Source organism: Culex pipiens, chromosome 2, assembly GCF_016801865.2.
Source record: "Culex pipiens pallens isolate TS chromosome 2, TS_CPP_V2, whole genome shotgun sequence".
Lineage (NCBI taxonomy): Eukaryota > Metazoa > Arthropoda > Insecta > Diptera > Culicidae > Culex > Culex pipiens.
The window spans coordinates 153,605,180-153,629,710 of NC_068938.1; the positions used below are offsets into that span (position 1 = coordinate 153,605,180).

The following is a 24,531-nucleotide window of genomic DNA, read 5'->3' on the forward strand; positions in this document are numbered from 1 at the left end:
CTTCAATTTTCTTTTTGAGATAGTTAGTTTCTGGGTGATGAATAGAGAGAATGCGTAACGTGATTTTCGAATGATCCCTCTTTGTTTACATCTACAAAGTAGGAGGCTGTTCAAGCACAAGCATGACTTTTTTCTTACTGGTAAATGAGATGTTTTATAATCAGTGACATGTCTATTATTTTGTTTAGTTTTTAACAGTTTTTGCTGGAAATTCTTGTGTGTTTTCATGTTTCGATCGGTTTGAAGAGGTTTTTATTTTTTACGGGCGACGAAGAACTGTGGCGAGAGTGTCATTCTGCGATGTCGCAGATAAATTCCCTGGCTGATTTTGGAATCCTACAGCTATTCCTGGTCCATCGAAAAAACATTGCTAATTCTAGCGAAGCTGATCCAACAAATAGAAAGGAGTTTCACTTAACCAGTAGGTTTTCAAACGGAATCAAACAATTTAGACAGCTTCTGGATGAATCCAATAGCATCGACTTTATTAACAGCTTCATGCCTTCAATTTTCTTAAGATTTGTTGACTTCAAGTTCAGGTCCTCAAAAGCCAAAAAATTTTTGCAATTTTTGCAAAAAAGAAAACAATTTTTAATAATCGATAACAATGCTTTCTACTTTTGACGAACAGTAAATTGGTTCCACTTTGACAGTTCAAAATTTAGGCCGTTTTGCGAACCTCTATTCAGCACCCAGGTTAGTTTCTGAGGTACAGCATCACAAAGAATACGAATTGATATACATGTGTTTTCCCAAGTGTCCATATCAACTTTGTCGATTTATCGGAAACTATTGTTACAAAATTAAAAATTTGTGAAATTTTTCTGATCTCTTCAATAAAAATAATTTCAAGTTTTTAAAATGAGACAAAAATTCTGAAAAGGACAGCAAATAGTTAATTTTCGTCATCTCATATCTTAGACCAAATAAAAAAAATATTTTAATTGAAAAGATTTCCACTTTTTAACATTCAAAATCGAATCATTGGTTTTCGAGATATCGACACAAAGCTCACAAGCTAATTAAGTGACACTTAGAAAAACTCATTTTCATAGTTACGAGTTCTTTCAAAGACTTGAAGAGACAATTGTTGGAAATCTTCTGAGCTTGATAAAAATATATTTTTCAGGGTTGGCTTTCCTTCATAAGGTAATTAAAAAACTAACTTAATCCACCTATGTGGTTGGTTTTTATCAACATTTGGTGATATGATGAGTTTGGACACAAATTTCATCTATTTCTCAATAAAAAAATACACAAATGTCACTTAAGCGGTCATAACTTGAAACTGAGCGTTGCCAGATCTTCAAAAAACTTATTACCTAACCAACGATGGGTCGGATGATGGATCCGGACAAAGCTTAGGAATTTAAAAAAAGTATAAAAATATCACTTAAGTGGTCATATCTCGAGACAAGGTTGCCAGATCATCAATGTTTTGGACTCATTGGAAAGGTCTTTTGATTACCTAACCAACGATGGGTCGAATGATGGATCCGGATATAGTTTACATACATTTAAGTGAGATCCGGCTTCAAATGTACATTAATATCACTTAAGTGGTCATATCTCGAGACAGGGTTGCCAGATCGTCAACGTTTTGGACTCATTGGAAAGGTCTTTTGATTACCTAACCAACGATGGGTCGGATGTTGGATCTGGACATAGTTTATATACATTTAAGTGAGATCCGGCTTCAAAAAAGTACATTAATATCATTTAAGTTATCATAACTTGAGACAGGGTTGCCAGATCTTCAATGTTTTGGACTCATTGGAAAGGACTTTTGATTACCTAACCAACGATGGGTCGGATGATGGATCCGGACATAGTTTACATACATTTAAGTGAGATCCGGCTTCGAAAAAGTACATTAATATCACGTAAGTGGTCATAACATGAGACAGGGTTTCCAGATCTTCAATGTTTTGGACTCATTGGAAAGGTCTTTCGATTACCTAACCAACGATGGGTCGGATGATGGATCCGGACATAGTTAACATACATTTAAGTGAGATCCGGCTTCAAAAAAGTACATAAATATCACTTAAGTGGTCATAACTTGAGACAAGGTTGCCAGATCTTCAATGTTTTGGACTCATTGCAAAGGTCTTTCGATTACCTAACTAACGATGGGTCGGATGATGGATCCGGACATAGTTAACATACATTTAAGTGAGATCCGGCTTCAAAAAAGTACATGAATATCACTTAAGTGGTCATAACTTGAGACAGGGTTGCCAGATCTTCAATGTTTTGGACTCATTGGAAAGGTCTTTTGATTACCTAACTAACGATGGGTCGGATGATGGATCCGGACATAGTTTACATACATTTAAGTGAGATCCGGCTTCAAAAAAGTACATTAATATCACTTAAGTGGTCATAACTTGAGACAGGGTTGCCAGATCTTCAATGTTTTGGACTCATTGGAAAGATCTTTTGATTACCTAACCAACGATGGGTCGGATGATAGATCCGGACATAGTTTTCATATAGATAAGTGAGATCCGGCATCAAAATTCCAGCACCTGATTAACAACTCTGACACTTTTTTATACGTAACTTTTGAACTACTTATCGGATCTTCAAACAATTCAATAGTGCAGTATGGGGCACTCAAACGAATTGAATGCAACTTGTTTTACTCAAATCGGATCAGCCAGTGGCAAGAATTTTGAGCACCAAGGTGAATACGCACACACATACACACACACACATACATTTGTTCAGTTTTCGATTCTGAGTCGATAGGTATACATGAATATAGGTCTACGAGCTGTTTTTCAAAAGTTCATTTTTCGAGCAGGATTATAGCCTTACCTCAGTGAGGAAGGCAAAACAAAAAAGGTAAAATTTCCTAAAATTAAAGCGCAAATCCAAAACCGCTCACTGTATCGAAATTCATATTTCTGGTACTAAATTTGGCACCACTATAACTCAAATGATTTGTTTTTCAATAAAAATTATCAAAACATTCGACAATTCAAAAGTACATATTTTGGGAATCCAACTTTTAATGAAAAAAAAGTTTAACAAAAAATTGGTAATGTACTTTTTGATGCAAATTTTTGTTTCGATCCATTTTTTTTGTTTTTTACCACATTTTTTTTTTGTTTTTTACCGCATTTTTGATGTACAGGCCAGACTCGATTATCCGAAACTCTTGGCAAAATTTCATTTCGGATATCGAATCTTCGGATAATCGAATTACAAAAGATTTTTTTCATTGTCCTGCTAAGTACGGCCCCTAAACTACTCTAAAGTGATTTTGAATGTTTAAATTCAAAATGGCGATGATGAAATATTGAAAAAATGCATTGCATAGCAAATATTAATCAAAGTTTACGTTGCCCCATTCAAAATTGACCAATAAATAAGGGTGAATGAAAATATTTTTCAGTAAACTTCAAAATTCAGTTGTGAGTAGATGTCTAACAAAAATCAATTTCAAATGCATTTTCTTGTTTTTGTAATCATATTTGGCATGTTTGGTCTCGCTTTAAAACATTTAGATTTTTTGTAAAATTCCGATGTACACTGCCCATCATTGAAAAAATGTTTAATATCCACTTTTGTCAAAATCGAAATTTTAGCACCAAATGGTAGAGGATGTTCCAAAGCATCTTCTGAAACTTGAATTTCACAAAAAATAGTGTTTAGTTTTGGCTGCAGATGCGAAAAACCAAACGGCTAATATGCCATTCTAATTATAAATTGCCTTGACAAAGCATTGGTGTCAAACACTAATGCGCGTTTTCTCGGAATACATACTTGAATCTTCAAAAATTCTTAGACAGGTTATTCTTATTCAACACCCTAAACCCGGCATCTCCTTCCCACTCTCAGCCTCATCACATTTCGGAAGCATCACCCACAACGCGTAGCTCGTACGCCACACCACGCCACTTGGAATATTGCGACCCCGGCTTAACCCAACGCAACGCTAATACCACTCTCGCTTCTTCCCCACATGAGATTGCGGTGTTTATTGCCATCTCCACCACGCGTCACGTCACCGCAAAGATCGGCGGCTACGCAAATGTCAGAGCTGCCAGAGCTCTTCGAACAAGCTCGTCGTCTGCTTAATGGAATTTGTCAAACGGAATTTTAACATTTTGCGTGTTTATTGATTTAAATAACAAATTAGTCAGATTATCATCCTCAATGTCATCAGCAGCGCGCGCTCGGTTGGTTGGAGATCTCTAATAGCTGTCTAAACCGCGTTCGTCGCTAACTTCGTTGCAGTCGATTGGCGGGGGTGACTTTGGCCAGGTCGAACCTGTATACGTAGTTCTGCGGCGTAGCTGAACACGTTGTGTCGACCTCCAGCGAAACTCCGCGCCCAAAACCTGTATCGATCATTTCTGGTTCATCAATCAAAAGACTTGCGCGCGCGCGCAAGGAAACGAACCTGCTTATTTCGGGGAGGTCGTCGAAGGTTGTTGGGCACATTTCTTCGACCGCACCCTGGCCAAATCTGAACTTTTGGACTTGCTACATCGGTGTGGTAGTGATGCTGTAAGCGACTCGGCGCAAAAAAAACCTGCAACTGTGAGGTCACTGGCTGCGATGTTGGCTGTGTTTATGTCCAATTTCGACCTATTCCTCCAGATATTGTAAATTTCCGCGGTTCGCGCGCGCTCGCAGTCTGCGTTCGCCGCTGGACCGGTTCGGTTGGTGTGAATTTTTTTCGGTGATTTTGACTCTCCATCTCATTTTTTGGCGGCAACAGCAGCAGCGGCGGCTATCAAGAAAGTTTACGTAACCCACGGTGCACGTGTGAAATTGGTTGGAAAAATTACTGACCCACAGCCGCAGGGGGTCGCGAAGAAGAAGAAGAAAAAAAGCGATAAAGCGCAGTGAAACAGTGAAGAAGGAAAATTAAAATCATCAACCGGAAAGTAAGCCACTAGTGAGAAAACGAAAGTGAGAAGTGAGAAAAGATTGGAAGGTCTAGTGAGTGGTGAAAATGCGGGAAAACTTCTTCCTGCTGGTGGGGACGGCCTGCGTTCTGGTGGGCCTTCAGGTGGCCCGATCGGAGCTCAGTGCGGACGAGGTTGAGTACGACGAGGAAGGCTTCTGGATCGGACACGGGCTGGGCAGTAGGAAAGAGGGTGAGTTCAAGATATGATTACTGTTTGTCATTGAAGCAATTTCACAATTTGGTGCAAATAATTTTTTATCTTCATATCAATAACAGTAACGGTTTAACCACATGTATAAAGGTTTAAAAAAGATATTTTCTTTACTAATTTTATAATTATCAGCAAATCAATGAATCTATGACATTGCAACAATCTACCTTCAGTCTTATTGGTTCACATCATATTGATCAATTGGAGTAAACTATTGTATGGTTCAATTAGTTGGAATTCAACTGGCTTCTTATTTGAATGAATAATTTCTCATTTGAATATAGCAATTTTATGACATCAGTCTTTACCTCATTTTCCTCTTACAGGTAAAATTCTGACAAGATCTTCACAAAATTGTTAAAATCACTAGCAAAACATGTCATCTAAAATTTAAAACGATCCCTCGAACCACCAGAAGGCATACTTACCTGGCACAGGGGTTACCGTGATCATCAAGGCGGTTCCCCCAGGGCGAGGCTCGGCCATTGCACATTCCGGTCGGGTTGACCCCTGCGAATATCCCTCATGTGGATATCTCGTGTGTGTTATTTTTGGTAGCCGGGACGTGCGTACGCGCACATCCCGATTCTAATCTAGACTTAAAGAAATATTTTGAAAATTGGGTAAGCAATAAAAGATTCATTTATATTCAAAAGCATGCCTTGTAGAAATTAATTAGATTCTTATTTCAATTTTAGTCCCAAAACATTTAGGAAAAAAAATGGCAACGTTTGATTAAACCTGCCAAAAATGCCTAATAGTTGAAAATTGAAACAGTATTACGTCCTAGATGGGGTTATATTGAGTCAATTAAACTAAAACAATGTTCAAATAAAAAAGCATAGGTCAAAGAAGTCATCTACCAGTGACGGTTTCCACGCGAAATCGACCATAAAAATATGATTTTGAACCGGACCATCTCCGATCTTAATAAAACTTGCTGGATCGTTTGTCCTACTCAAATCAACAACTCCTGTGCACTCAGTTTAGTAATTCACAATGGCATTTGAATTTTAGGAATTCTTTAATTTTTAAATTATTGGTAATAACGTTTAAATTGAAAAAATCATATCTTTTGAAGCAGATGTTCAAAAAATCGATCGAAAGTGTGTTTTAACGAAAATCGTGCGCTCTTTTCAATAAAAATATTTCCAAAAGCCGAAACTTTCATTTTCGATCAAAAAACAGCCAAAAATTAAACTTTCTTCGAAAATCAGGCTAAATACACCCTTCGATTCAAATTTTGCCATTACCATTCGAAAGAGCGGACAATTTCCCATTTTTCTCCCATAGACACCAAGTTGGAGCGAAAGCGTTTTCGAGTGGTTTGTAAATAAAAACCTTTTTTCGTTTTTTTTTATTTTTTTCCAAAAAACTAAATTACATGTTTTATGGCAAATTTTGTAACAGATCCCATTTTTAAACATAAAATAAAGTTCTGCTTCCGTGTTTTTGAGTTTTTCCTTGACGTACCAGTTTCAAATACATATAAAAGGAACGAAATAATTACTAAAGATAACCAAAAAAGGTGCATTTAAAGTAACATTTCCTGAACCACTTTTATTATGGAAAAAATGTTTATCTCACTCGTCAGTGTTGTTAATACCTGAAAAATAGTTTGTTTTCCTATTTTTTTTTCCAAATTCATCAACGTGTTTATCAAAACTGTTTGCGTAGATTTGTAGCTAATTATATCCAGAATAAATTTGCAGAATAAACATGCTATTTCATCAAATCTCTGAAAAGTTACAACAATTTTTGTATAGAAAAGCTGAAAATTGTAAAATTCTGTGATATTTATTCCCTTTTCGTCCTACTATTACTTAAATTACTTCAGGATGACAAATCAAAAATCCTGTGTTGGATTTTAATTTTATTTTAATTGTAGAAAAAAAAAACACGTTGACAAATTATTGAACATCTTACAAAATTTTGCTAAGCGACTTAGGTGTATTGTTGAATAAAAATTTTGTATTTACGGTGTTCCAATACAACAATTTTCTAGGCAAACGGCATGGCCAAACTCTAAGGTGCTCGGATCGGCTTCAAATCTTCGGGATTCTCTACCCAAAATAGTTTTATACATAATTTTTGTTAGGTCATTGGAGTGGTTCCTGGCACGTCAGTGTGTGCTTTAAAATGGTAATTATGGCGATTTCCAAAACCATTACTTGACATTGTTTCAACCAACTTTAGTTATCCGGTTTGTACAAGAAAAGTGACTAATTTGGCTTTCAAGGGAAAATACGCATGAGTTCAGTTTAAACGGCGTTTGACAATGATTATTAAAAAAATACTCAAAATTGTCATCTTTGAACCGCCCTGACGTGACAGGAATCACCCTAAAACCCAAAAAAATAGGAAAAAAAACTATTTTTCAGGTATTAACAACACTGACGAGTGAGATAAACATTTTTTCCATAATAAAAGTGGTTCAGGAAATGTTACTTTAAATGCACCTTTTTTGGTTATCTTTAGTAATTATTTCGTTCCTTTTATATGTATTTGAAACTGGTACGTCAAGGAAAAACTCAAAAACACGGAAGCAGAACTTTATTTTATGTTTAAAAATGGGATCTGTTACAAAATTTGCCATAAAACAGGTAATTTAGTTTTTTGGAAAAAAATAAAAAAAAACGAAAAAAGGTTTTTATTAACAAACCACTCGAAAACCCTTTCGCTCCAACTTGGTGTCTATGGGAAAAAAATGGGAAATTGTCCGCTCTTTCGAATGGTAATGGCAAAATTTGAATCGAAGGGTGTATTCAGCCTGATTTTCGAAGAAAGTTTAATTTTTGGCTGTTTTTTGATCGAAAATGAAAGTTTCGGCTTTTGAAAATATTTTCATTGAAAAGAGCGCACGATTTCCGATAAAACACACTTTCGATCTATTTTTTTTTAATCTTCTTCGAAAGATATTATTTATCCAATTTAAACGTAATTACAAATAATTTAAAACTAAAAGAGTTCCTAAAATTCAAATGCCATTGTGAATTACTAAACTGAGTGCACAGGAGTTGTTGATTTGAGCAGGACAAACGATCCAGCAAGTTTTATTAAGATCGGAGATGGTCCGGATTTTGAGTGGTCGATTTCGCGTGGAAACCGTCCAGTGTTTGCATACGATAATTTTAACACATGATTCTCCGCAAGGTTAGAATTTTCTGATCGTTTGGTGTTGAAGGTTGATGAGCACTATACAAAAAAATAGGTACACGAAAAAAAGTGGATTTTTTAAATATTTTTTTCGAATCAAAATCCGTATTTTTGTAATCATATTTGAGAAATTTTAAAAGCAATGGGCGTAATATTGAACTGTTGGCCCTTTTGAAACATAAGTGGCGATTCAATTTTTTAAATATTTTTTTCGAAAAGATCGTAAAATTTCATGAAGGTTTCATTTATTTTAACATTGAAAATCGGACTATGACATTAGAAAATGAAGGGTTGTTTGCGTGAGACTTAGAAGACTTAATTTTTCCCGTTTCTCTGTCTTTAAGCCGCTGAATCTCAGCAACCAAATGGCCTTCAAAGTCTCTTAGACAATTTTATAGCAAATTTTCCGAACCTTTAAAAAAAGTACCATACTCATGGTCACAATTTTTAAAATTTTAAACTACAAAGATTTCGCTGAAATCAAACTTTTGTCAACTTTTTTTTATCAAAAAATCTGTATAGTACTTTTCGATTGCAAATTCAATTTTACACAAACAAAATTAGGTAAAAAAAAGTTTCATTATTATAAAAATAATTAAATATTGTATTAAAATTCCGAAAATCTCTATTTTTTCAAATATTCATAACTCGACGGCAACATTTTGACCATACTTCTCCATTGCTCAAAAGTTGCGGGTTTTGTTCCCTAAACATATAAAAGATCTTAAAAATAAAAAAAAGGATTTTGAGAAATAGAGTTTTTGTGAAAAAAGTTAATAAAAAAATCAGCAATTTTTTTTCCCGTATACCTTTTTTTTATAGTCCTCATCGATACCTACAATAAAACCGAAGACACAAAATTGATCAGAAAATTCCTTAAAAAGTTACAGATTTTTGAATATTTACGCACCAGCTGCCAAATTTGTATAGAGACTTGTATGGATGCGCCAATGACAAAAAAAGCTTTGAGCCAAGTTAAAAATACAAATAAAATCCATTTCTGGTTTTGGTAGAGAATTGCTCAATTTCTTATTTACTCATTTTCAAATTTAATTACATTTTTTTCCAGATCGCATAATTAAGTGGAAAATGGATTTTCCGAAAAATTGTGAAGTTTTTGAGCTTTGGTGTTCTCAGAAGCGTTGTTGTAAATGAAAAGGGGCAACTTTTGGTTTGGTTGAAAATTGGGGTGGTTCACGATCAGGGTGATTTTGAAAATCTAACTTTTCAGGAATATTTTTGGTCTTCTAGAAAGTTGTTGGGCTTGCAAATCCAAGCAACTTTGTCGAAGGCACCAAAATTTTATCTCGTAATCTACGCCTTCTGCGACCAAATTTAAAGAAAACATCTGAGCAAACCTCTAAAAACCAGTTTTTTGAACGTGGCAATTCTGGGTTAAGTTTTAGAAAAAAGTGATATTCGGACCACTTTTGGAGCTCTATAAACAATTTTTTTTATTTTTTGACAAGTCAATTTGGACTTAAGGGTCAAAAGTTACAGTTATTTTATGGTAAAAAAGATGCAAATTTAAAAATCAAATATTTCGAAAAAGCGCAAGCCAAATTTTAAGCGCCAGGTTGCATTTGAAAGAGGAGATCCAGCACTACAAACTCAGAGGTGTTTTTCTTTAAACTCGAGGTATCTTCATTTGAAAATGTCTAATTTTCAAGGAAAAACAGATAATAATCTACATTACCGACGGCTTTTTGGATGTATTTCACAAAAAAAAAACCCTTAACAGAACGAGGATTGAACCACCAACTTCTTGGTTATTGATCCACATTATATGTGTTGGTGAGAACTGCAGATCGCTGAAATGTTTACACGCGGGCAAAAATGATCTAGGGGCTTGCTGCAAAAAATGTTATAAAATTTGACATTTTCTGCAGCAAATCCACTGTTGCAGATTTTGAGATATATTTTTCCTTTGGGTGTAGGAGCTAACCTTTTCTTGTCCCATTGTCTCTTAGGGTAATTTAAAGTCAAAATTACAAAATAAAATTACAATGCAAGCTTAAACATTTCAATGGACTTTTTCTCACGAAAAGTATATTTAGATTCTTAGCTAAGTCTGCCCAAACTTTTCGACTCAATTTTCTATCACCAGAATAAACAATTTTTGAATTATTTTATAAATGAAATTGATTCAAAGTCAAAGAACACAGTTTTTGCCAAAGTTTATTATAATATTTATGTAATTTGTTATTTACCCAAAATTATGTCCAGAATCAATTCGCAAGTTTTTTGGAAAATGCCACAGCTCCAGTACTTATTCAACTAATAATGATCTTTTTTATGTGGGTCTCGTGGCGCAGGGGTAGCGGCTTCGGCTGCCGATCCCGATGATGCTATGAGACGCGGGTTCGATTCCCGCCTTATCCACTGAGCTTCTATCGGATGGTGAAGTAAAACGTCGGTCCCGGTTTCTCCTGTCTCGTCAGAGGCGCTGGAGCAGAAATCCCACGTTAGAGGAAGGCCATGCCCCGGGGGGCGTAGTGCCAATAGTTTCGTTTTCGTGATCTTTTTTATAAATACTAGGATCGGGATGTGCGCGTACGCACGTCCCGGCTACCAAAAATAACACACACGAGATATCCACATGAGGGATATTCGCAGGGGTCAACCCGACCGGAATGTGCAATGGCCAAGCCTCACCCTGGGGGAACCGCCTTGATGATCACGGTAACCCCTGTGCCAGGTAAGTATGCCTTCTGGTGGTTCGGCGGAACGTCTTGAACTCTTGGTGACATGTTAGTTTAGTAATTCAGAATTTTAAAAAAAATATTATTAGATTTTTGACTGAAACGGGTAGAAAAAGTAAAGATTGATTGTATGTCATGTATCTATTCAAATGAGAAATAAATCTTGAAAATCAAATAAGAAACAAAGTCCATTCAAATTCGCTGAAACACAAAACTTTGCGTACTTTAATATTATCTTATTGGTTTAAATCACATCAAACGGATGGGGGAAAAGTTTGCTTTTGTATGTTTCAGTAAGTGTGAATTACGAGTTTGGCTTCTTATTTGAATTATGCATTTCTCATTTGAATGTAGTTATTTTATGACATCATTCCTTAGCTAATTTTACCTATATCAGGTAAAAACCTAATAAGTTCTTCAGAAAAAATATCTGAATCAATAGACTAACATGTCACCAAGCGTTCAAGACATTCCCCCGAACCACCAGAAGGCATACTTACCTGGCACAGGGGTTACCGTGATCATCAAGGCGGTTCCCCCAGGGCGAGGCTCGGCCATTGCACATTCCGGTCGGGTTGACCCCTGCGAATATCCCTCATGTGGATATCTCGTGTGTGTTATTTTTGGTAGCCGGGACGTGCGTACGCGCACATCCCGATCCTTATCTACTTCAAAAACTTATTAGAACTAAATTTTCTTTCTTAAATTTTAGGTGACGAAATCCTCAAGATCCTGTACAAATCGGTGGGCCCGTTCAGCGAACCACAAAATGTCACCCTGGTGGAAAAGTTCAACGCTGGCGACGGAGAAAGCATCACTTTCACGCAGTTCAACTCCTCGAAGGTAAATTAGCGTTTAATGCAGCGGAGATCAATTTTACGGAAAATAATAATAATTAAGACGGCGATAAAAGTGGAAGTAGACAGCTTGTCTACGACGCCAAGGACAAGGGGAATGTCGGGGCAAAAAAGTGATTATTAGCACTAATTGCTAATGGCGATGAGTGACTTTGCATTATCTTCAAAAGCCTGACTAATTAATACTAGTCAGTCAAATGACCTTCGTGATTTAAGCCCTATCGAGTGTCTACTCGAATGAAAATGTTAAGACGTCTCTCGAGATAAACATAATTCCACCCTGAAAGCCTTTTTGTAACAGACTCTGGCTAAGGCGTCTAATAACGCCCAACTTTTTTTTCTCTCTGCTCTTTAACCACAATAAAGTGTGAAAATTGCAAAGCACATTTTGATCATAGATCATTAGTGCATTGACCACACACCACCAACTCACCCAAGATTAATATCTTTGACACTTGGGCAACCGCAGCCACCGGGCTGCATGCCATTGACCATAAAAGCTTGGGCCGATCTAGAGTATTTGGTACCGGTTTCAACCCGGCCGGCTTCGAAATAACAATCCACCTCCACCACCCCTTTCAATCGCACACCCTCTGTTGAGCTTTTTTCTGAGCCATATTCGTGGGTTGTAAACGGGGTGGATATCTTACAAATTGAGTAGGGTAGTATGTAGAAACAGCAACAGAAAAATGGTGCGAACCGTATTTTTTCTGATGCCTTAATTACAGATATTTACTGTAGTTCAACAAACTTTTTATACAAGTAACGTGTGAATTTATATTTAAAAACTGACTTGTGACAAATTGTATTGTAACATAAAAAGCGAGCATTTTTTCAAATGTATAAAAATATTAACAACAATTGTCGTAAATCCTTCGAAGCACTTTATTTTAAAACAAAAAACACAACATTATTGCTTTTATACATCGGTACATCCATGAACAAAACAAAACAAAAATATTACTTCACGGTCATAACAATATGAAAATTAAAATTAAAATATTCTCAAAATAATGTTTTATCATTAGCGTTAGTTTAGTATGGAGGTGAATAAATAAAATAAATAATAAATGAAATAACATCAACATAAAATAGTTATTTAAGAGCGAGTCCACGAACAGGGCATACCCCTTTGTATGGGACGTCGTCTGGATCTCACCAATCTGCCTGAAATTTTCAGGGGTTGTTTGTACATATAAAACTAACATCTGGCCAAAATATGAGCACTCTAGGTCAATGGGAAGTGGGGCATATCGGGACACAAAATTCGATTGTTCAAAAACATAAAAAATCTTTTTTTTCAATTTTCAATTCGGTTTTATTGGTGAATTATCAATATACAATAAGTTCTTTTGAAATACATAACAGAGTTTTGGAGTTCCTTTCAGCTGTGTGTTACATCATAATCCATTTTGGAACAATTGTTGCTTGTAGTTAAGGGGTTGAATCTGAAGGGAGTTATTGGCATTTTGATGAAAAAATAGCATAATTTTCAAACTCAAATAAAAAAGTGTTCCATCCAGATATCAACTCGGTTCGACCTGCAGCTTGTAGGGGGCATCTGAGACTACCATCTGAGACTGAGAACGCTTTGGGTAAGGCAGTTTAACATATTAAATAGACACTTTTACTTTTTGTGAATTTTATGGTTGTACATTTTTGCTCGGGGGACCCCGTAGATCCCATTTTCTGGTGATAATTTTATCATATTCATGTTCCTGAGACAATTTTACAATATAAACATCCATAAAAATGTTTATTTTTATCCATTTTAACCCTATAAAAAATGAAAGTTAAAAATTTGTATTCAAATTGATTATTTAAATTTATTTTTAAATATATTTTAGAAGGGGTGACACAAAATTTGTAAAAGTGTGTAATTTATTTTTTAAATTTTGTGCAATCTAAGTTATAAATATTAGCTTAAGGATTTTTCAAAAAATATTCCTCCAATTTTAATAAAATTTCAATAAATATTTGATGAAAATTTTGACATAATTTACTCTTTTTAACCACTTTTAAAACTGTTACGAAACGTGTTAAAATAGACATAAACTTAACATTAAAATCCAGGAATTATAAAATCACTTAACGTGAAGACTTCCATCATTGCCATGATTTTTCGTTCAAAGATATAAATTTTGCGTCCCTATCAATATTTTGACAAAATTCCTTCTACAAGTTGTTTATAATTGTGCCCTACACATGCTGATTCCTTTTGGTAACGATTATCCTTGCAAAGTTATGGAAATCGTCATTAATCAATGATTGCCACCTAGGACGTCAGTGATTGTAGCACAACACTATATATATTTTTTTTTTAGATTTAGATCAAAAATTCCTTCAGTGGCTTCAAGAAGGCAACAACCGGAACATGCTGATTCATTTTGCATAAGCATAAGCATAGGTGCTCACCCGCAGTTGCTACTCCGTTATTGACCAGGACCTCCAGAAGTTACATCCACGAGCCGTGGAAGATTAGTGGAGTCACGGGGAAGTGGATGGGAATGTTAGTCCGATCTTGAGTGATAGAGACCGCCCAATCGACTGCTTCTCCGACAAAGTATCACATGAGTTTTGAGGGGGTTAGTAGATGGGTATGAGGTCAGGATTCACGAGTGGCAGTGATGTGACCATGAGCATTTTGTTTATCGGTTGAAATTTTTAAATCTTAGGCAGCCGGCTGCGGAAAGATAGATAATTGATTATTTAAAATGGTTTATTTTTATCGAACGCGTGCCAGCCGAGCAGTAGTGCTATGGGCTGGACTTATCAGTATAATTTTACTGTTTTTACAATTTAGATAACGCGAGCAAATTTCAAAAATAGTAAATAAATGACGCTTTACCCTTCATAAAATTGATAGTTTGATGAGTTAATACTAAAACTGAAAGTTGGAATAAATTTTTACGATCATTTACGACGAAAATTATCGGGAAAAAAACCGGACTGTGCGTCCCAAGAAGCACTGCACTTATGAAGGCATTATTCAATTATAATGACCAATCACCCCATGCACACAAACAGCGACACAAAAGAGACGAAAATTATCGCGTAAAAACAGGACTGCGCGTCCCCAGAAGCACTGCACTTATCAACAACCGGAACATGCTGATTCATTTTGATGCAGAAATTCGTAAAATTGAACTCAATACAGAGCATTTTAGAGTGATGATCAATTTTCTTTGAAAATGATCAACGGCTTCACCTTAAAGATGTGTCAAAGGGCCATTTTACATGATCATCCAAAATGAGTCCGCAGGCCACAAAAAATGACCTCGCGGGCCACGCGGGCCTTACTTTGGTCACCCCTGGCTTAAATCATCAAAAAAAACGAGTTATTTCGAAAAGTGGTCAAAGACAATCTAATGGGAAATTGGACGAGCTTTCTGGTAAAAATACAGATAGACCTGATATAACTTATTTTCCATGCTGTTACAAAATTTTCCAATTTGTCAAATATAATCTTATAAGTTAACAATAAAAAATGGCGTTCCAAATAGCAAAAAAGTGTAATACCGTAAACTGGGGTCAATCGAGACACATGGGGCGAATTGGGACAGCAGTTTTAACCATGTTGGAGCACAATATTTTGATTTTTCTGGTTGGTTTCGGTTAGAACAGACTCAGGCCAACAAAATGTGTTCATCCATTTCCAAATTTATAAGCTTTAAGTCCTCTAAAAACTGCTGTCCCTATTCAGACTGTAGTCCCGATTCACCCCAGATTACGGTAACCATTATATACATTCAATTTAATAGCTGGCATAGAAACGACAACTTTCAAAGGCATGTTTGTCCCATTGGAAACTATTAGTTCCACTTAATTAACAATTTTTCACAGTAAAAAAAAAAAGACATCAGAGCTAACCAACACTCTAAATTCGACTTTCACGCATCAGCTAATCTGATGCATCGTCATCGTCGTTGACTTCGTCGTCACCGATGTTCATGACCTCGATCGCACCAAACAGCTGATAAATGTGGCGTGAAGCAATTTTGAAACGTCCAAATAAGGCCCAATTTCTGGCGGTTGGCCTCCAATCACTGTCACTTTTGTGTGATTCACGGTGCGACATTGACCTTTTTTTTCGTCATTTTCACAAAATTGAAAATGTCAATCGATTTGAAGGTTGTTTTGGCAGTTTTTAACGTTTTATTTTTGATTCGTTCCAGGTCCTCACATACTTCCGCGAGGTGGTGCTGGACTTCAACCCGAAGAACTTCTACATCAAGCTGAACCTGTACAACATCACGAACCTGCGGCTACAGCGAACCGTGTACGGCCACCGATCACCAAACGCGCTCAAGAGACGATCGAATCTCGTCTGAGGAAAAAAACGCCACTGAGTAGTTGTATAGATTTAGGGCATCGCAGCTAAGACTAGCAAGTAGGCAACCCTAGAAGTATTATAAAACTGTTTAGCTGATAGATCGTCTAGAAGTTAAGTTTAATCACCGATAATACCCCGTTTCAAACGCGAAGTATTTTGCTAGGACTCACAAAACCAAAAAGAAGTATGTTGAAACTTGAATCGTTTGTAGTATTTTATAGAAGAAGAAAAGACGTCAACTTTAAGAAAGTTACTCGTTTGCAAGATTGCACCATCGTCCCCACAATAACCGATTGTACAAACTTAAGTTTAGCGCTCAAAATCAACCCCAATCCCCAAATCAAAACCATTGAAAATATCGATTCGTTCAAAAAGATACCTCAAACATTACACAATCACAGCCAAAAAAATAAACGCAGGTCATTGAGACTGTAATCACACAACCCCCCCGACAGGAATTTATGTCAAACAAACAAACCGCAAATCGTTAAATACTCAGAAGTGAAAAAATGGTGCTCGAACATACGAACAGAATTAATAAATGCAAATAAACAAACACAAACAGACACAAAACGTAGTAGAGACATGCAGACTCGCTAATTTGAGTATAATGACAAATTCCCCAATTGAAAGTAGAAGTTATGAAAATTAACACGCAACCAACAACTATACATTTATGCAAATCGCGCCAAATGACACAATGCGGCGTTCCAAAGTGGAGTTGCTTTCCTTTTGGTGACGATCCATCTTAGGTGGGCAAGTGAAAAGTGCTTGGGCAAATTTGTGCAGTCGCGTAATCACACGTGTGATTGACGTTTGAGGAGAGGAACTCCGGATGGCTGGCACCTGTTGATATGTGTCAATTATGCAATGGTAAATACAGATGTCTTGCGTTTTAGTTGTTTAATTAGAAAGAAATTATCCAATTTAATATGAGGTTACAACAGTAATGTATTTTTTCAGTGAACTTTTTGTACATGTATTATTTAAAAATTGTAAAAAATTCTGAAAAAAAAACATATTGATTTGTCTTAAAAAACACAGGCCTACAAATTTGGCCCACCATTCAAAAACTTTGAGCACCCCTGCTATATAGAATCACTCAAAAAATGGACTTCTTAATTAGATTTCCTATACCCACCTTCACGTATACGTATCTACTCGGGAACAAATTCAGCGCAAATGTCTGTGAGCAATTTTTCCCGAATTCCGGCAATGTTTGTATTTTTTTATTTAGCTAAAATTTGTGGGGCTCTTCCCTAGGATCAAAAAATCCATTTTGTGTTATTGTTTTGCCTATACGCCTTGTATACAATTTTGGCAGCTGTCCATACAAAAATAGTAAGTATATTGTAATTCTAAATTTAGTTTGTTGCGATATCCTGTTAGTCAGACTTTTTATCAGGGCAGGGGGTGTACAAACCGGAAAATAAAATTCGAAGATCTGTGACTTTAAGAGGAATTTCCGGATCTATTAAGTATCATCGGCAAAATTGTCGATAGAAGAATATTCAGAAAAAAATAATGCAATGCCATTTTTTCTACCGATTTTTAAATAAAAAAAATTGCCACCGTGTTATTACTTTTTTATTTTGTTCTCAATAAAATAGAAATCTTACTTCAAAATTTCGTTTTATATCAGTTTTTGATGTAAAATCTAGTATGCAATTTTTGATCAAATTTATCAAACAGACATTTTTAATAACGTGCACCGTTTTCGAAACATATCCTAGCTGTTTGATTTCAACTACAAAAAAAAACAATTTTTCTATTAAAAAAGAAATTTCTTGAAAATTCAGATATTTTTTTTTCAGAAAAAAACATTGAAGATTTGACATCTGTCTGCTCAAATACAGTGGATTAAAGAAAAAGAAACAGTCCAGAGCGGCCAATCAAGTAAGAAAAGTCGAGAATTCGCCAAAATATGCAAAAATCAGGAAAAAGTCGCGAAATTGTAAATTGTTGACAAATAGTTGGGAAAATTCGGGAATCCCGAGCGCACGCACCTGACAACAAAGTTCTAACTTTTTAATAATTTTATAATCTTTTGTAGAATTTTCAAATCAATTACAGTCAATTTGTGAATTTTTATTTGAAATTCCTTTTACAAGTTAAATGCAACTGAGAATTGAAATGCTATTTAAGGAATTACAATCCCAATAAATTTTTGAATAATTATGATGGCATGTTTTTACAAAAGCTTATCAAAATAATGTTAATGAATAATGGATTTTGATTTATTTTTGACTTATTTTATTGAAATAGTAAGAAAACAGTAAACTTGAGTTTGGCAAAAGTTTTTTAATTTAAATTGTAAACTAAATTAGGTTATTGCCAACATTATCCAAATTTCACATTCCCTATTTTTTATGAATAAAGTTGAAAAATATGAAAAAACTTGATTTGAATAAATCGTAGAATCTTAACAAACAATTAAAAATCAAACCGTTTTCTTGCAAGTTTCCAAATATCAGAATAGTCTCAATCATTTTTTATCAATCTGTGGAGTTTTTTTCTTTTTTTTTTTTTTTGCTTTTATAATTACACACTCGACTAAGATTTATCCAAAATTCAATAACCTCATAAATACTGCATCGGGCACTTAACATTGAAATAACAGCACTTTACCGTTCAATTACAGCTTCTAAAAGTGATTTAATTTGAAATCAGGTAATTAATAGCTTAATGGGAAGTGAACAAAAAGGTTTCTCTCTCGGTTTTACCAAATAAGTTTTTAAAGCAGTGAAAATGTATGTATACAGGACAGAATCCTTAACCTGCAAAACATCTGAAAGTTTTCTTTAAATTTTCAATTTTTGCGCTGAAATCAACATGCAAATCATCTTATTCACATTTCTAACATCCTCATAAAATCATTGACCGGAACACAATCAGCCGTCAAAGTTTTCCCTTCCAAAGACTTTATTTTTGGGTTCAGAAACTTTTCTCACCATTTCACCTTAACCAGTCCTAGGTTGGACCAAGTTTGTTGGCAAATTAGGATTTTCAATTTTTCCATGTCAATAAACGCATTGATAAGCGTTCGTGCCTTTCAAAAACTTTTCGGAGGACGCTTCCCTTCCCGATCCTGACACTAATTTCAATCAAACGAATGATCGGTGAACACCGGATGAGGTGAGGGGAACAATAAAGAAGGGTTTAATTAATGGTGACACGTCGGGAAAAGGTATTCGAAGGGAAAGTTTTGTGTCACGAGTCAGCGAACTTTCGTTATTGGATTTCAAGGTGAGTTTTGGGTAGAACTGAGCGAGTCATTTGAGATAAAGATCATTTAAACATAAAATTGGTCTATCATGTCATATTTCAAAAATTAAATGTAAGTTTAAAATTATTCAACCTACCAACAAAAAAAAATACAAAAAAAAAACCTTGCGTCAATATGTGCCTTTCACCAAGACAGTTATTAAAATCAGCTTTCAATCAAACCGTTCGTGATTGTTATTTAATTGATTTTCTCCGCATAAAATTCCTGTCGCCGAGGAAAAAAAACATCCCAAACAATCGCTCCCCACTCGTTAAAATAACATCAAAATTGGATCGGGGGTGCAAAAAGATCCCCCAAAAAAACCCACTTTGCCGGATACCCGTTTGAAATTACATTTTGATTCCATTTTAAGGGTAAACCAAATTCAATTATTTGCGCTCTGCCGGCACACGATAATGTGACTCTCTTTTCCTTTTTTTGGACACGCAGCAATAGGAAAAGGAAAATTTCCAGAATTGACTGTGCGTGATGATGTTTACTCTAGCTCTCGTAGCGTTCGGAAAACCCCCCCGGAAGTGACGACGTGAAAATTGGGAAAATGGAACCGCACAAGCTGTTGTGCGGGATGTGATTTTGGTGGGCGAGGGTTGAGCGAAATACTTTGCATTCCATTAAAAAGAAGCGTTCTTGTTGTCGTTCTGTTTTGCGAATGTGTTTAAATGGATTTTAGCACTCTTTCAGTGCCAATTGAAGTGATTTTTATCATTCCTAATTTTGCATAAGTACTGAGATGGAAACACGCTGCATAATCTAGTGTTTACATGGAAGGATTTTGTTAAGCAAAGTGTCACAGACAAAAATGGTAATTGTGTAAAAAAAATATTTTAGCAGAAAAAAAAAACATCCAAACTGCAAAATACAATGTTACAAATCTTACTGTAAACGCTTATCTAATTGTTATAATCAATTGAATCTATTTATCTATGTCAAATGAAATGAAAAGCAACCTCAGGACACGAATCGCCCTACACTGTGAAAACATGCACTCTGGGTGCTCTATGAAAAGGCAAAAGTAAATAAAAGGGCGTGATGATAAGTGCTGGAAAAGCAGTAATTGAAAAATAAATAAAAGTGAAAAAACGCGAACGATGGCGTGTTTTGAAGAGACTCAAATGGATTGGTTATGGTTGGAATATATTTTCAAATTATCGTACGTTTCTTTAAACTTTTAAGTATCCCGAGCATGAGTAAATAACAAGGGAAATGTGTAATAATACCTTTCTCAGGTATCAATACCAAATTTTGGTATTCCTGGACCCTTTAAAATTTGTCTTAAGGAATTTGCAAGAGCAATATTTGGTATCATACCAATTTTAGGTATTGTTTTGATAATGCAAAATTGCAGAATTTGTCAATAGTCGGACACCACATTTTGGTATTTTTTTGGTATTACAGTATTTCAGCAAATTCCTCTGAAACTATGGGAAAATATTGACCAATTTGACAAACTAATAAATTTTGCACTTAAATGATGTCTCAAAGCGAATGCTTTCATTGAAAACCGGAAATTTCAAACTTGATTTTAAACATTTTTGATATACCCCCTAAAGAAATGCCTTGAAATTGGGAAAATTTTCAGGATATCACATTTTGGTATTATTTTGGTATTGAAGTGTTTTATCAAATTCCTCTGAAACTATGGGAATTTTTTTTACCAATTTGACAAGATATTTAATTTTGCGCTTTAATTACTTGAAACCCAAAAATGTTAAAGCTGATTTTAAAATTTTTTGATATACCCACTAAGTTTTTTTTTAAATCGTTGAAATTTCTCAAAGTCTGGAACCAATAACTTTGAAAAACGAGTCAATCGTCAGTTTATTGAATTTTGGTGAATTTCAATCCAGTTTCATTTTAATAATACTTATTTTTCAATCTTGTTATTTTTCAGAAGCTTCAAGAAATTCAAGCACAAGCCGTTCATCAATGACAAATTTATTCGATGTTGTGAAGAATATCACTAAGAACAACATGGAATCATCAGGTGAGTAGATTTGGCTGTTGCATATGAATAATTTCCGTTTTTTTTTTTCAATAACTGCAACTGCTACACTAAAAAATGGCACGCAATACCAAAATTTGGTATTACTTGGGCAAATAACAGCGACCAAAATGTGCTCTTGTTTGCCTGGATGGTAAAATACTATGAAATCATACCAAAATCATTTATGTGGAAGACCACAGGAATGACGAAATATGATTTTCCAATGGCGCGGGAATACCTTAAAATAAAACCATGGCAATACCAAGTTTTGGTATTCAAGCAATGTTCAAAAATCCAGAAGACCTCAACTTGGTATTGAAATGGTTTAATTTTGTGGTATTATTTTACCCTTGGAATAACATGGTTTGGTATTGTTGTGCCCTTCCACATACAAGACTTTGGTATGATTTTGTGGTATTTTACCATCTATTACATATTTTGGTTCCTGGTATTTGCCCAAGTAATACCAAAATTTGGTATTCCCGTGTTACTTACCCCTGCTCGGGATACAATTACTACTTCTAAAATAAATGAATTACTATATTTTGGAACTTGTTGAAACATTCTACAAAGTGTCACTGGATAGTATAACTTTTTTATTTCTCCTCAAATTGAAAAAAAAATAATCTTAAAAAAATTGAAAACATTCCCATGTATTTTATTTGATTAACTATACCTTAAATTCCAATCGTTTGAAAATTGAACCAATCTCTCCCCTTACATTGTCACCCCCTCACATTGCAATTGGGTCAAATGAAACTAAAATACAAAGATATTGTAAAAACAAGTCATCTAATGGTGTTTCATGTTCGAGGGAATCATATTGACATGCTATAATGGTTGAAGTAAAGATTTTCAAACATTTGAGTATTTTTCGAGCAATTCCAACAAAAATATAAAAAAAAGATTTTTCGAGAGGTAATTTTTCGCCAAAAACGTATTTCAACTTATGACATCTGCCAAAATGTCATCTTAAGATGTCCCATACACAACCCTTTGAACAGAATTTAGTTTCACTGAGAAGAACCTGAGGAATGGTAAAATCCGTAAAAAATCGCTATGACTCAATTTCATCCATAGACCCTATATCATCCCCGCTGACGGTATATAGTTTGCAATTTAAAACGTGTTATTTACTTTTTGAACTGTAAGATTTGAAATGATCACAAACATTAGAATATAATTGTTACAACAATTGATAAGACATGCATGCTATGCATATTTAATTGAACTAAAAAAACATATAATAGCTTCGGAACCATCAAATAATAATAAAAAATTGAAAAACTGGACTTACTAAGTTCAGAGGAGTATTTCTCTGATATTGTGCTTATTTGTTTAGTATTCACTCTAACAGAACTATGCTCCTATATCTTGGAAATTAATTTCTACTTTCTTTCACTCATCGTTGATTTCATTTAGATAGTCAAATCCCCAAAAACAATAATACTCATAACAATACACACACCCTTAACACTTGATTGAATTCCATCGTTTCATTCACGCATCTCTGTGTGCCCTACTTTGACGAAAAACCTATCCACACCATAAATAAACACTTATGGTGAATGGAAAAAGGATAACACTCAACTCGATCTCCATCCTCCCTGAACCCACTAACTCATCATGAACAAATGCGATGCTTTTTCCCCGTTTCCCCCTTCTCGTTTGCAATCAATCGCAAATTCGATATCATCTTTCTGATTGTGAAATTTGCGGTGTCCATTCAACGCTCGGACGAATCATTTGGAACAACCTCTCTGTCGAAAAAGGATGATTCTTCTTCTGCCGCTGGCAAGGATATCCTCTTCTAGGTGGCAACTATGAGCAGCTAAAATTAATTACGTTCCCTCTTCTGAACGAGATGCGATGATGATTGTTGACTTAGAAATGAGAATAATTTCTGACCAGTCGATTTTTCTGGACTTTTGTGTGGTTCTCTGTGATATTGAGATACTTTCTATGACACGAATGGGTTTCCGTCTTGTTGTCGCCTAAAATGTTATTTGAATAATTGGATCATACAATTTTAAAAATTATGTACTAAAGAGCATTGTCAATGATTCAATAATTAAGTATCTTTTTTTAACAAACTTCCAATCAATATTGTGTCTTTGTCAATGTTGAAGGTATAATTGCAAGACAGTGAGCAAGAGAGCAACTCTCTTTTCCCCTGATTCCTTTTGTTTCTCTCTGCTTTGCTCCCATTTGCTCTGGAGTAAGAGTAAACAGAACCAAATAATACAGGAAGAGAAAAAAATCTGGAGGAAAAGAGAGTTGCGCTGTTGCTTACTGTCTTAATCTTCCGGCAGTCGCGCTACTTTTTGCACAAAATGCGACTTCCAAAAGTTTAGAGAGGATCTGCTTGTCTGTGATCGAAGTCGGTTGGTCGGTGAAGCGCTCCGCAGTGTTTTCGCGTTGTTCGGGTTTATTTTGCTATCTTCGGACGCGTGTGTAGTGTTAAAATACAAATTGAGGAAGCCTTTTTCATAGTAACATGGAGTACATTGATTTGAGCTAAGTTAAAATGCATTTAGCGTCGAATTAAACGACAAGATTTTGTCTTCTTTTTACTGTTCCAAATTAAATTATTCTTATTCTATCGACGGTTAAGTCGACTGATAGGTCGACTGTCAGGGGCTAACCTCACAAGCGTGAGCGCGTTGCTGATTGGTAGTTGTGATGTGTAATGACAGTTCTTTTTCACGTAGTCAGAAACGGGAAATCTGTTTAATTCATGACGAGATTAAAATCCAATTGGAAAGAAATGTTATTTACAAAGGAAGAAAGGAAAGTGATTTGCGTGTGTGCTCTGATGAAAGTTTAAGCGACAGCCTTTTGCTATCACATTGTACATAGTGAAATTTGCTACTGATTTGTGTTTCGTCGACGTGAGTTTAGGCAGTATGTTGAAAGACTAGGATGAACCCGGTGAGTTTGTTCCGAGCTTTCCTTTTCTCTGATGAACTAATGGGCTAGATAAAGCGAAATCATAATTAATTTTGAGCTAGAACAATGTGTAAACAAATTGTTATGTTTCGTTCTTTTAAAAGAAGTGAACATTGAAATTGAAAT

The 24,531-nt window shown here is 35.2% G+C and overlaps 2 protein-coding genes and 3 non-coding genes across 9 annotated transcripts in view; 4 read left to right on the forward strand and 1 right to left on the reverse strand.

Moving 5' to 3' along the window:
• The window catches only part of LOC120424599 (uncharacterized), an 81,912-nt gene extending 65,148 nt beyond the window's left edge, over positions 1-16,764 (forward strand). The window contains exon 4 of the transcript XR_008211991.1: positions 16,606-16,764. The gene's annotated coding sequence lies outside the window, so the exon portion shown is untranslated. The remainder of the gene's footprint in view (positions 1-16,605) is intronic.
• The window catches only part of LOC120429591 (uncharacterized), a 39,477-nt gene extending 22,713 nt beyond the window's left edge, over positions 1-16,764 (forward strand). For 4 of the 5 annotated variants that reach the window (XM_039594629.2, XM_039594627.2, XM_052707352.1 and 1 more), the window contains exons 2-4: positions 4,736-5,117; positions 11,709-11,839; positions 16,029-16,764. In XM_039594629.2, coding sequence (XP_039450563.1) covers positions 4,973-5,117; positions 11,709-11,839; positions 16,029-16,184 — 432 coding nt within the window. In that variant the 5' untranslated portion in view covers positions 4,736-4,972 and the 3' untranslated portion in view covers positions 16,185-16,764. The remainder of the gene's footprint in view (positions 1-4,735; positions 5,118-11,708; positions 11,840-16,028) is intronic. The other variant, XM_052707354.1, reaches the window with a different exon arrangement.
• On the forward strand, positions 5,559-5,724 carry LOC120429599 (U1 spliceosomal RNA). Its single transcript, XR_005607453.1, has one exon. It is a non-coding gene; the product is annotated as a U1 spliceosomal RNA (small nuclear RNA).
• Positions 10,835-11,000, reverse strand: LOC120429593 (U1 spliceosomal RNA). Its single transcript, XR_005607447.1, has one exon. It is a non-coding gene; the product is annotated as a U1 spliceosomal RNA (small nuclear RNA).
• LOC120429598 (U1 spliceosomal RNA) lies at positions 11,489-11,654 on the forward strand. The gene has a single exon (XR_005607452.1). It is a non-coding gene; the product is annotated as a U1 spliceosomal RNA (small nuclear RNA).
• Positions 16,765-24,531: the final 7,767 nt, after the last annotated feature.